At 42.2% G+C, this 14,136-nt stretch overlaps 1 protein-coding gene across 1 annotated transcript; it reads left to right on the forward strand.

Annotated features, from left to right (window-relative positions):
• The first annotated feature begins 905 nt into the window (after positions 1-905).
• Positions 906-13,637, forward strand: LOC129695481 (thioredoxin-like). The gene is made up of 5 exons (XM_055632456.1): positions 906-1,063; positions 8,483-8,587; positions 9,762-9,821; positions 11,405-11,470; positions 12,221-13,637. The coding sequence occupies exons 1-5, from the start codon at positions 1,037-1,039 to the stop codon at positions 12,281-12,283; spliced, it is 321 nt and encodes a 106-aa protein (XP_055488431.1). The 5' UTR covers positions 906-1,036; the 3' UTR covers positions 12,284-13,637.
• The last annotated feature ends 499 nt before the right edge of the window (positions 13,638-14,136 follow it).

Raw genomic sequence — 14,136 nt, forward strand, 5'->3', positions numbered from 1 at the left:
ATGTACTTGAAACCTCAGTACCACCAGATGAAGCTGTGGCATAGAGCACTTCATCCTATTCCCCCTTCTCACCGAGCATTGTGCGAGATTGGTTGGGAGACGAACTTGTTCATTTTCAACAGCCTGATCTGTTTGCTGGTGTACACACCACAACATACATCAACTGCAGCTGGAAAATAATGGACTCACCCAAAGAAGCCCCTGGGATCACCTGCAACCTATTTGTCTTTCAACTGAAAGAACTGTCCACAACTGACCCTTGCAAAATTACATGCAGGAATCGAGAAATATATGTCAGGATATTCTGAAGCAAGATACATGCTTATTGAGAGAAGCTACCATCTAAAACCAACATATAATCCTCTGTATAATCCTCAAGGAATACATTTGATCTAGTGTAGGAAATAACTTTTTTTTTAATTTCAAAATAGACTTTATTCAATTGATAAATATATACAATTCATGAACCATGCGAAAAAATTAATCCGACATTTTCGGAGACTACAAATTGTTCAATACAATTTTTTTTTTCATTTGTCAAATTCCACCAAACTGTCCCCCATCCGTGCCACTCTGTGGCCCCTGTCCAAGTAATAAATATATACAATGTGTGCACAGTGCGAAAAATGCATTCGACTTGCAGATGCTGGTTTAAATCGAAGGTGGATCACAATATGCTGGAGTAACTCAGCGGGACAGCAGCATCTCTGGAGAGAAGGAACGGTTGATCTAGTTATGGGAAAGTTGTGTGTTTATTGGAGTGCTGCTGGCTGTAATTTCTCTCATAATTTTTGTGCATCGGTGTATATATCTCCTAAGAAATAATTGTTTTAAACAAACGGAATCGCATTTTGGAAGGGAATTTGGAATATGATAAACGGAACCTGCGCAAATCGTGATTGAACCGCCTCGTCAATATCCCAGGGTCCAATGCCACACGTCCGCTCTCCGCAAGCAAGGATCATTGAGAGAGCTGGTCTGGTCGAGGTGAGCACGCTGAACTTTGCTGCTGACATTTCAAGCATCCAGAGTGAAGATGGGAGTCCGCAGGCTGGAGAGTCAGGTTGGTGGATCAATGCTCGAGTGCGCTGGTCTTGGCGGACAAAATGTCCAGTGTTATTGTGGATGTTAGTGGATGTGGTTGTGTATCTGCTGCAGCTCCTGGGTCCAGATGCGTCCGCCCGGCCCGCCCACACCCACACACACACATACACATACACATGTGGTGAGATCACATCGATCCCAGCGACTGCAATAACGGGCCGGCTGTGCCGCCGTTACAAACCCCTCCATCGACCCCACCCCACCCCCCGGTTATAATCCGTGATCTACGGTTATAACGGTGATGAACATCACTCTCATCCCCCCGGTGCCGGCCATTACATTACAACGCCGGCGGTACAGACCCCGGGGACGGAGCTCGGTGGCCCGCGTCCCGCTCCATGTGCTGCAGCCTCTCCCCCAACCCCAGCCCGGGGTCGCGTCGGGCCTGTAGTGCCTTAGAGGCCTGGATTCCCGCCACCGTCTGCGCCGCTTCCCGCCCCCCCGCCCACCCCACAGGCTGGTGGAAAATATAGAATACAATCCTGCGTGGACGGCGTTAAAATATCTTCCTCCCCTCCTCCTCCCCTCCTGTAAAATGGGAGCGTTGAGTTTATCATATCATACGGTTGGGATAGAGGGACCCGATACCGATACCGATACGAGGTGTGTAAGAAATAACTGCAGATGCTGCAAAAACCGAAGGTAGACGAAAAATGCCGGAGAAACTGAGCGGGTGAGGCAACGTCTATGGAGAGAAGGAAATAGGCGATGTTTCGGGTCGAGACCCTGGAAAAGTCACCTGTTCTGGCTCTGGTTGAAGATGCTGCCTCGCCCGATGAGTTTCTCCAGCAAAGTTTGTCTACCTTCGATAGTCCTGAAGTTTTGTTTGAATGTTTGACCTTGCCATGACAGTGGAGAATGCCATGGACTGACAGGTCACAATAGGAAGGGGGGTAGAAATGACATGGACTGCTAATCTGTCTGTGTTCAGCCTGTAACTAGAAGCTTAAGATGGCCGTTGCAGACACAACACAGAGCAGCGGTCCTCGCACCGATTAGGCTTGCTCATATTTGCAACAGCTGCAGGTGACTGAGTCCTTGTCTATTACAGGTGTAAGGCTACTTTTATTTGAATTCTCAATTTGAACGAGGTGGCTGTAGTTATTGTTACAGCTGATTTGATCACTTTTGAGCATATTCAACATTAAACCAGTAATTAAATGGCTCGATTATAAACCCTGGTCCCCCCGAGCCGGGCATTACATTACAAACGCCGGCGGTACAGACCCCGGGGACGGAGCTCGGTGGCCCGCGTCCCGCTCCATGTGCTGCAGCCTCTCCCCCAACCCCAGCCCGGGGTCGCGTCGGGCCTGTAGTGCCTTAGAGGCCTGGACTCCCGCCACCGTCTGCGCCGCTTCCCGCCCGCCCACCCCACAGGCCGGTGGGAAATATAGAATACAATCCTGCGTGGACGGCGGTAAAATATCTTCCTCCCCTCCTCCTCCCCTCCTGTAAAATGGGAGCGTTGAGTTTATCATATCATACGGTTGGGATAGAGGGACCCGATACCGATACGAGGTGTGTAAGAAATAACTGCAGATGCTGGAAAAACCGAAGGTAGACGAAAAATGCCGGAGAAACTCGGCGGGTGAGGCAACGTCTATGGAGAGAAGGAAATAGGCGATGTTTCGGGTCGAGACCCTGGAAAAGTCGCCTGTTCTGGTTCTGGTTGAAGATGCTGCCTCGCCCGATGAGTTTCTCCAGCAAAGTTTGTCTACCTTCGATAGTCCTGAAGTTTTGTTTGAATGTTTGACCTTGCCATGACAGTGGAGAATGCCATGGACTGACAGGTCACAATAGGAAGGGGGGTAGAAATGACATGGACTGCTAATCTGTCTGTGTTCAGCCTGTAACTAGAAGCTTAAGATGGCCGTTGCAGACACAACGCAGAGCAGCGGTCCTTCGCACCGATTAGGCTTGCTCATATTTGCAACAGCTGCAGGTGACTGAGTCCTTGTCTATTACAGGTGTAAGGCTACTTTTATTTGAATTCTCAATTTGAACGAGGTGGCTGTAGTTATTGTTACAGCTGATTTGATCACTTTTGAGCATATTCAACATTAAACCAGTAATTAAATGGCTCGATTATAATCTTGTTTTGTCTTTCCACTGATTACATAACATGCAACAAAAACATCTCGCTATACAACTAAACTTAATTAATGTGTTACGAGAATTAATAATTTTGCAAGCCAGGAACAACACTCTTGCTCCGTATAAGGTGAATAAATACATTGTACATCGTGAAGATTTTAACACGTTCATGTTGTGTGACCAAACAATTTTGCTAAATTGAACAGGATCTGAACAGGTCTGGAATCTCAAAACGAGGCATCAGGGAGGCAAGGTGAACAATTAATTAGCAGCAGCAGAAATGCACACTGTTACAATCTGCAATTCATCCTTGCATATCCCTCATTATGTCATCACTTTTAAACCTGGGCTGATTCCCTGGTGAATGAGTACAGAAAACTGCTTTGTCATTGGCTCCTCCCATCATGGTCAGAAATAGTGATGCTTGTTGTAGATTGCACCAATTTCCCTTCTATTTGTAACTGTTCAGTACATGCATGCTTGCAGCAAGATCAAGGCTGCATCCAGGCCAGGGCCGAGAATCACAGCACAGATGTTATATGGTTATATAGATGTGACAGGTAGACTTCCAACAAGCACAAACCTGTGGAATTCAATAATATTAGTGTTGAGTCTCCCACCATCCCATAGGCAAACCATCAATCTGAAACTTAATTAGACTGTCAAAGAACAGCGGTGGGTATTCTGCAGCAACATATTTCTCTTCTATCGTCTCAAAGCTTTTCCACCATCTATAAGATATGTCATTAGTGTCAGAGAGCCTGGGTGAGTGCAACTTCAAAAGTACTCCAGGAACTGAGTAAAGTTTCCTGTTTGATTGTCAGCCTGCCCACCCAAGCATGAATTTGCTTTCCTCCACCACTGTCACACCATGGTTGTAATGCGTGCCACCTGCAAAATAGATAGCAGTTACGTATCTAGGCAACGACAACTCTCCAACCTCTACCACTAAAAGGATAGGGTATTGTCACCTGAAACTCTCTTTGAATTTACAACTCTCCCATGACTTATAAATGTAATGTTATTCTTTACCTCCTGGGTCGAGGTCATGACATTTTCTGCTTTAATGTTATGGGAATTCATATGTTCACTGGAAGGACTGCAGTCATACATGAGCTACTTTCACCATCTTCAGGAATAATGATGGATAATAATGTTTTATACACATTCCAAAGAATCAATGAGGAAACAAAACGTGCTTGAATCTGATCCAATAATTCTTTGGTGTTTGGAGATATAGCATAGAAGCAGGCTTTTTGGCCCACTGTCCACATCGAACATCCATTTAACCTAGTTCTATATTCCACTTTTGCATCCATTCCCCACGCACTAAGGGCAATTTACAGAGGCCAATTCTCTGACACACACACTCGCATCTTTGGTATGTGGGAGGACACGAGAGCACCCAGAAGGCATCCACCTGGTCACAGGAAGTACGTACAACCTCCACACAGGCAGCACCCACGGTCAGGATTGAACCCAGGTCTCTGGCCTAGGAGGCAGTAGCTCTACCAGTTGCACCACTGTGCCACCCCAATATTTCATGTGGCTGGGCTGATGACTTCTGATCAACATATTCACATATCTTTCTTCATCTAAACGTCAAAATATTTTTAGGTTGGGGAAAAGACTGAGCATTCACTTTGTCCATACCTCTCATGCTCTTTATCGGAATGGGATCCTCCCTCAGTCTTGAATGCTCCAGAGAAGAGTCCCAATATAATACAATACAGTTTATTTGTCATTTGAACCTCACATGAAGTTCAAACAAAATTTGGTTTCTGCAGTCATACAAGAAAAGAACCAAGACACACACCAACACAATTTACACAAACATCCATCACAGTGAATCTCCTCCTCACTGTGATGGAAGGCAAAGTCTTGTCTTTCCCCTGCTCTCCATTCTTCTCCCAAAGTCAAAGCCCCCGGCGGGCGCTAGCAAGTCCCACGGCCATTTAAAGCTGCGCCCAGCGATGTAAGGCCCCGCTCGAGGTCATCCTCAACCCCGCAATTCGGGCGAGACAATTTGCCGTTGCCGGTGCCCCGCAAAGCAGTCTCCCACCGGGGACCCGCGAGCTCCCGGTGTCACCATCCACCGGAGTTGGGTCACAGCCGCGCGTCACCACAGCTCTTTTTAAATCGCCCATGGTTCTCAAGTGGGTTTTTACATACAAAATGAAAACGCATCTGAAGAAAAATTTACAGCCAGATTTAACACTTCTGAGACATTTTAGATACCAAAGGAATCAAGAAAAAACACAAATAATGCCTTACTGTTGATGAAATGCAGTGAGCAAATGCGATAATTCCGATATCTGCACAGCCAATCTTTACCAAGCACTTTAGCTGCTGTTGTCCCTTCAGCTCTCGCTTCTCTTTACCTACATTTCACTTCACTTTTGGAATTCTAAATTTGAGTACATGTCTCACACTTACTCCGACTTCCACAAAAAAAATTTGCCCAAAAATTCAACATTTTGGCGGTTTTTAACAGTTAGGAAAGTATGCGTTTCTTGCATTAATAACATATACCTGAAGTTACGGATGTCCTCCAGATGGATAGAGCGGCTCCATGCGTCAAGCCCTATGACCCAGTGACCTTACGTGCAACCCCCCCTATAATCTCTCCTATCCCCAACGATATTTAAATAATCAGAAATTTAAGCGAAGTTGAGCATCAGTGTTTTGTTAGTGGTCAGTTACACTGCTGGATGTACATTGAATGGTAAAATCAATTGCTCATTTTGTACTTGACATCTTTTGAATCTAAAATCTTGAATTGCTTAACATTGCAAGAATGCAATGAAGTGACTCAGTATATAGTGTGACGCACTGATCAATGTTTGGTTAGAACATAATAAAAGCACACTGTTCAGTTGCTGACATCTTATCTACTGTTTAGTTTAATAATTAATCAGCTTCCCTCACAAACCCTGTGTTTCTTGATTTTTTTTTTTTGTTCCCGGAAATTAAAATATCTATTGATCTGCATGAATTTTATTTAACAACCGGGCATTCTGAGTCAAAAATCACAATGTTGCTGAGCCAAAATAGCTGGCTTAATTATGCATTGTAAAATGCCCTTACTATGTAGGTCAGTGGTCGGCAACCTGCGGCCCGTAACCCAAAATCATCTGGCCCGCAGGCGGATTGTTTTCCCCGTAATCATCCGCCCCGAGCAGCGGCAAGTAGTTGAAAGGCACTACTTACTGCACATGGTGGCTCGGGTGCTTTGGCTTGAAGTTGAAAGGCACTAATTACTGCAAATGGTGGCAGGCCATTAGGTTTGAAGTTGAAAGGCACTACTTACTGCAAATGGTGGCAGGCCATTAGGTTTGAAGTTGAAAGGCACTACTTACTGCAAATGGTGGCTTGGGTGCTTTGTTTGAAATTGAAAGGCACTACTTACTGCAAATGATGGCTTGGGTGATTTGGCTTGATGTTGAAAGGCACTTCTTACTGCAAATGGTGGCTTGGGAGCTTTGGCTTGAAGTTTAAGAAAATCACCATTCTCTCTGCTGCACCTGCTGGAGGGAGGGGGAAGGACTATAAAACCAGGAGGTGGTGTGCCTCACTCAGTCTCTGCAAGATGGATGAAGCCATGGATCACGTCTCTCTGAGCTCTGAATAACACTGAACAAATGTCTATACAACTGTTAGTACCCTTAATGTGGTTAAACATGAAAATATGGTTTGTTTGAAGTAGGCACTGCCTGCAAATGGTTGTTTGGGTGCTTTGGCTTGAAGTTGAAAGGCACTACTAACTGTAAATGGTGGCTTGGGAGCTTTGGTTTAATAAAGTTGAAAGGCACTACTTGCTACAAATGGTGGCATGAGCTTGAAATGCACTACTTACTGCAAATGGTGGCTTGGGTGCTTTGGCTTGAAGTTGAAAGTCACTACTTGCTGCAAATGGCGGCGGGTGCTTTGGCTTGACGTTAAAAGGCACTACTGCAAATGCACTTACTTCCTGTTTGCACTGTATATTGATTTAAGATAAAATGCTACCACTTACGTCTGTGATTTTTGGCCTTCTTACTCAGTCCACCTCCGCTAAGCAGGTGCAGAGAATTCTTCCCATCAATGAAAAATAAAAGTGTTATTAGTGTGTAAAAAATGTTGAGAATCTCTCTCCTGTCAATCACGCCCTGAAAGCCACACCTTTTCCGGGGGGAGGGGGAGGGGTTATAAAACCCGGAAGTGTGGGTCATGACTCTGTCTGAGCTATGAATCAACTGAACACACTGAATGTCTACTGAACTGTGAGTTTGGTGTTTTGTGTGGTTTTATGGTGGTTTCACCCTGCTGAAAGTGGCATGAAACTGCACTTGAATTTGGTGGCCTTGCACCCTGCTTGAAGTGGCTGGAAACTGCACTTGAATTTGGTGGCCTTGCACCCTGCTTGAAATGGAATTTCAAGGAATAGTCATGAGTCAACTGCCAGCCCACCAGCTGTGAGTTAGCTGCCAGCAGATCAGGCTTGAGGGACTGAGCTGCCACCCCAAGAACCCATACCAGCACTCGAGAAAGCCCCCCCACTGGCCACCAATATTGGAATAGGTGGAGAGGTGGAATATTGCGTCGGGGACCAGCCCTCCCGTGTGAACATGGGACCCAACGGGTCCCACTTAGTCTAGTTTTATCTAAATCTGTGCCAAATTTCAAGTAGATACCAGACATGGGTCATGAAAGTTACATTTTCGATGCTCGGCCTACTAGTACTATCCACGTTCAGATCAGATTTCCAATTTAAATGCAAAGTATTAGCTTTAGATTGTCTATTGCCATATATACTAGAATTTGGCACTGGTGTTTTTTGTAGATGATCTCTTTGGCAAATGACAAATGTTGACCTTTTGATGAAATGCATTGAGGGGACTTACTGTTTTGTGAAGCTATCATGCATTTAGACCTAATTGGTAATTTTAGAATCTTGTAGTTGCTTTTTCCTGCAGACCAGCTTTTTATTGTTGCCAGTATCTTTACCAGCTTTTTGTCATTAAACCTTCCTGCCGTCCACCTGATTGTGGGTATTGTACTTGATCAATACAGTCCCACAAAGACAGTGTTAGTGTTGTGTCTTTGCCTGTTCAGTTAATCCCATGCTCCTTCCTAAATTTGGGTGGAAAAGAGAGAATGTGGGTACATTATAACAAATTAAAAACAAGGGTAAACTCGTATTTACAATGGCGAAAGAAACATTCACATTTAATAAACATTTGATAGAATAGTGTAAGGTATTGTCATTTGAATGTCACTGAATCAATCCTGTGATGCTTTTCAGAAAGATTTTGAAATGGTGATAAAGGAAGCAGGATGCAAATTGGTCGTCATTGACTTCCAAGCAACATGGTGTGGACCTTGCAAAATAATCGCTCCCACCTTCCACGTAAGTATAAATAAAATCATAATGTTTCCAGAACGCCTTAATAACAATTCAGAGGTTGCTGCATCATGAGCTCTGTTTTACAATAAGAATGTCCCATGGCTGCTTAGAGGTATCCTTGACCCTTGCACCAGAAAGGCAACACATCATTCTGGAGTCTGACTTGCGGCCACAGAAACAACTGTGCGCCCCTGATTTAAGTCCCCCCTATCACTATTGTTGACCTGACCAAACCTTTGATGTTACCAGCTCTGCTAAACTACTATCTATGAAACACACTGCCTCTTGTAGAAGTTTATAAAATCACTTGCTTGTCATAACTACTGCCGTCCCATGAGTCCCTTCACTTGCTGTTCCAGTTTCCTGTTCTAATTGTAGAGGGGTAAAGAGAAAAAGTGACAGAACCAGAATGGACAGGAAAATAAATGGGGTCACCCATTGCATATGATATTTGATATCTTCTTTGTTCATTGTGTTACAACTTTTGACTTTGGGTTATGTACTGAGAATCATCCTGTCTGTCGAGAGCACTGCATTTTAGAGTACAATTTCTCGGTTCTGTGTTTTTAAAGAGAGAATCTTTGATGGTTCAGAAGAAGCATGTTAAAAAAATTGAATCGGTTGGTGTTTGACTCATTGTTTTTCACATGCATTTTAACCACTTGAGAGTTTTGTGTCACAGGTGCCAGTTGAAAAAAATGTGATAATTCTATGTAAACCTCAAATGTGGTGGGATGCATAGTGGTTGAATATTTGAAGCAGAAAGGCAGAACTAAAGTAGGAAACTGTTTTACAATGTATATTCAAAATATAATTTTTCAGTGAAGTGAGCGGCTAAAAGAGGCTCAAAGATTAAGGTGTTAAGAATCAAAGTATGTTAATGGAGGAATTGCGATATTGGGATCAGGAGTATCTCTTTACTTTCGTCCATTTGGTTGGATCAAAGTCCATCTGCATTTGAATTCTTTGCATGCCTTAGTTCCATAAGTTGTATTGCGCTTGAGCAGTAACCTCTTCCCATGCTTCAATAGCCTTGCGTTTGTGTTTCTGCCCAATGCAGTGAGCCTATATAAAATACCTAGCCGTTGGGGAGTGGGGGATGGGATAGGAGAAAGAGTTGTCTTCACCGATGTATTTCCTGCAAATGTGGTTAACTGAAATTATTTTATTTCTACAGAAACTGGCAGAAAACAATCCAAGTGTCATTTTCTGTGAAGTTGATGTGGATGATGCAGCTGTAAGTAGGAGAATACCATACTGGATATTTCAAATATTTTGAATTTAGATGTACAGTATACTATGATGAAAGATTCATTGTCAAATTTTGGGGGTGTAGTATGGAAGATTACATAATAACAGCTAATATCCCTTTACTGCAGTAAGTGTGTCAGAGTCCCTGTAAATCCTGATCCCAAACAATAAGAACAACCCGAAACGTCTCGACCCGAAACGTCGCCTATTCCTTTGCTCCATAGATGCAGCCTCACCTGCTGAGTTTCTCCAGCAATTTTGTCAACCTTCAATTTTTCCAGCATCTGCAGTTCTCTCTTAAACAGAACAATAGCAGCAGTGGCTAACATCACCAATGCCTCAAAGTCTGAACTATACTTGTATATTTAAGACTGCCCCAAAAAAAGTAAATTGTGCTTTTTTTTGTTTAAAATTAGTTCATCTTGCAGTATCTGAATTAGAATGCTGCTTAATCTTCTGCACTGTTTGGGGATTGGATACATTTACAGCATCACAACTTGTTAATAGATGCAAGGAAGGGATGAAGGGAGGGAAGGTAGAGAAGGGAGGGATGATGGAGTCGGGTATTTGAGGGAATAGAGAAGGTGAACCACGAGAGAAGAAACCCTCGTAATGGATATGTGGGTGATGGGATAGGTGGGAGAAGGTAATAAGGGGGGAGAGATAGAACAAATGGAGAGAGAACTGAGTGGACCAATATGAGCAAGTAAGGAACACCAAGAATGAGTTATCAAAAATAGGAACATTTAGCGTTCATACTGTTGGTATGGAGGTGTACAGTACAAGGTATAATTCTGGTATAATGTTTGGCCTTGCCATGACTGGAGAATGACCAACAGGTCAAAATGGGAAGGGGGGTTGAAATAACATGCAACTAGAAGCTCAAGATGGCTGATGCAGACAGAGCCAAGTTGCATGGCAAAAATGTTGCCTTGTCTACACTGGATCTCACCAACGGGGAGGATGCAACATTGAGAACATCAAATATAATATCTATTTGATAGATGAGCATCGACAGGTGTGCACTGTATCTCTAACTCACCTGGAAATGTTGTTTAGGTGATGAGAGAGATGGCGTAGAGACAAGTGTTACACCTATGGTTTGCTGGGGAGAGTACTGTACTGTATGGGGAGAGGGCAATTAATGAGAGCTAACGCATTAAATGGAGGAAATGTGTGGCTCCAACCATGACATAGCACATTTTAGAAATCCTCATGTAAATCTTGTCTTGAGAACAGATGAAGTGGAGAAACATCACCCCCATGCCCATCACCTGGGTTTACCTTTCCTATTCCCTCCCACACCTAGTCTCATCTTCCTATCATTTCATTCCTTGTCCCCCATAACATTATCTGGTTCTATCTATCACCTACCAGCCTCTGACTCCCAATCACTCTCATTTCCACATACTGGCTATCTTCACTCTTGTCTTTGCAGGGACTTGACTTGAAACCTCAACCATGCCTTTGCCTCCACAGATACTGCTTGACCCCATTGAGTTTTACCCAGTATTTTTTTTCTTTTTGTATTGAGCTCTGTTGAATTAATGTGTGCTTTGTTCTTTTCAGGATATTGCCGAACACTGTAATATAAAGTGTATGCCAACGTTCGTTTACTACAAGAATGGAGAGAGGGTAACTAGATTTTGAATTAAGTCGTTAAAATTATCATAATTGTCACCTGGGATTTGCTATAACTTGAGCACTGATATATAAATGACTTGGATATAAACATCAGTCTGAAGAAGGGTCCTGGACATAAACATAGATGGGTTGGTTTAGTTTAGTGTAGAGTTACAGCGTTGAAGCAGGCCCTTCGGCCCACCGAATCCACGCTGACCAGTAATCACCCTGTATACTAGCTTTATCCTACACACTACGGACAATTTACAGAGGCAAATTAACCTACTAACCCACACAACTTTAGGATGTGGGAGGAAAACTGAGCACCTAGAGGAAACCCACGCAGTATTTGACCAGCTGGTGCCTGTACTGGGTCTATCAGATGCAAAAATCCCTTTTAATCCCCAACAAACTCCACTCCAACAGGAATCCCATAAGTTTACCATGGGTTTGCCTTTGCAAACTTAGCCAGAAACTTTTGTGTCCTGTTCCACTGAAGGTTTATCACTGACCATTTTGATGCTATTCATTCTGTTCCCCTGACTTTTTTAACAATAGACTCTACCGATATGATAGTTGAGAATTTCGACAGCTTCCATAGTGCAGTTTAGTAACCCTTAAAGTGAAAGTAGCGCTGTCAAATATCCTTTTGGCCCTGAATATCTTAAGATGAAATCATATTAAGGTGATTGAAATGCAGTCTTATTAAGTTTATTGAAATGCATGTTTTTAATGTTAGTTTTATTTTCTCTATTTCTTTAGTTGTTCGACTTTTCTGGAGCAAATCACACAACTTTGGAACAAAAAGTTAAAGAGTTGCAGTAATGGTCATGCCCGCTTTGTGAAAATGTTTCAGTCGAGTTTCCAAGTGCAAAAGATTTGCTTCCTTTTTGCAAGAAATGATTCTAAAATCAGATTTATTTGTCCCGATTTTTCTTCAGAATATATAATCATCCAATCACATCTAATCTGATACAAAAAGTTCCAGGTGTGCATAAGCATAAAATACCAGCCCAACTAGTTGAATGCTGAACAAAAAAACGCCTGCTCAGCATTAGTACCTACACATGTCTTTAAATTGGATCACTGTGTAATTTGTTTTGAGCTAAAGCATTGCAAATTTTTTTTTTTGAAACGGATCAATTAACTAGACTATTTGAGGAAACTTTTTGAATTGTAAATTGGTCTCCGAGGTATTTGCTAAACATGCAATATAACAGCATGCGCTGGATCTGAAACTGTTCTATTGACTTCCATAGAACTAAATTTGAGGTGGAGTAGCAGCCTTTGTTATATTAAATGTTTTGTATGTGCATTGGGACCAATTTCTCTCCAGCTTACACAGTCCTTTTTTTAAGGAATTACTTTCTGTTCTATAATTTGATAAATTACCGATCTAATTTTGAAGAGTCCTGTCTTGCAAATCACAGCTGATCTTTTGCTTTTTTTTTGTGCATTTTCCCCCCACAAACTCTATTTCGGCTAGTTTCGATTTAATGTAAGTCTCTTGAAGGATAGTCAACTGCAAGAAAAAATCTATATAATAGTTGATAGCTGCAGTTTCCACCTGATTTAATTTAAAAATATTGGGTTGGCTGCCATTTACTGTTTCAACATTCAATTATTTCTCTGAAACAATTTGTATTTTGTTCTATTGTCCTACCTTTGGGGTGCTCTTTTCTGACAAATGCATAGATCCTGTTAGAATTATCCCTTTCTTTAGTTGGCTCACGCACAAACTAATATTTAATGTAAATTTGATGTGCAAAATCTACACATTTATTCAAATACTACACATATACCCAGTTTCTCCTGAGAATTCCACCAGATACTACAGTTGAAGATTATGTGCCTGCAGCAAATGGATAAAATAGTTTATTTAAATGTTGTTTCCTGCCTCATTCTCTCTGTTGTGGGTAGTTTTGTGTTTATACACATCATCTATTTAAGAATGCAAGTGTCACCTCAGAACTTCAATAATTTAAATAGTGATCATTGAATGAGGCTCTTAGTCATCAGTGTCCTGTTCTGGTCAAACAGAATTGTCATTGCCATTTTCACCTAAGCCTGTGCCTTCTGAATGTAGCCAGCTTATTGGTAAGTTTATTTAGGACCAATTGTTGAATTTGCCCATTGCATTTAATATGATGTATGTTATTAAACACAAACTTGATTCACATTGTTTAGTTCTTAAACATTTTTAACTGAATGCTGACGTATATATTAAAGGATATTTAGAGCATTTTGAAAAGTGTTTTCAAATTCCCTGCACGGCCACTCATAAGTTCAGGATTCCTTATCTGCACCTTTCCCTCCACTAGCTTCAAGGGGGGACTAAGTTTTTTGTTATCCATCTTGTGGCATGCTGTCAAGTTTTGTTCAAGCTCTGTGGGTTGGTTTACACCATGTTAAAGATGTCAAATCTAACTGGCATTAATATAATGAGAGTCAAATTAAGCCATTTTGGGAATCAAATGAAACCATTAGCTCAAGCCAACACCATATATCCAGATTATATCCCTATACAAGCAGTTTGCTTGTCTGTCCCTTTTTAATAATGAGAATAGTGTGTGAAAGGCGTAACTTACAATTAACACAAAATTTGTAATGCATTTCCAAAGACTGATACAGCATTGTATAAGCAGAGTATCTGTGACAATTGTTTATTCATTAAATTC

This window comes from Leucoraja erinacea, chromosome 3 (assembly GCF_028641065.1).
Source record: "Leucoraja erinacea ecotype New England chromosome 3, Leri_hhj_1, whole genome shotgun sequence".
In the NCBI taxonomy this organism is placed as follows: Eukaryota; Metazoa; Chordata; class Chondrichthyes; order Rajiformes; family Rajidae; genus Leucoraja; species Leucoraja erinaceus.

Excerpts from the sequence above, each read along its gene's own strand:
- LOC129695481 (XM_055632456.1), top strand. The coding sequence starts at position 1,037 with ATGGGAGTCCGCAGGCTGGAGAGTCAG. Across the intron at positions 1,064-8,482 it reads TCCGCAGGCTGGAGAGTCAG|AAAGATTTTGAAATGGTGAT; the intron begins GTTGGTGGATCA and ends GATGCTTTTCAG. Across the intron at positions 9,822-11,404 it reads TTGATGTGGATGATGCAGCT|GATATTGCCGAACACTGTAA; the intron begins GTAAGTAGGAGA and ends TGTTCTTTTCAG.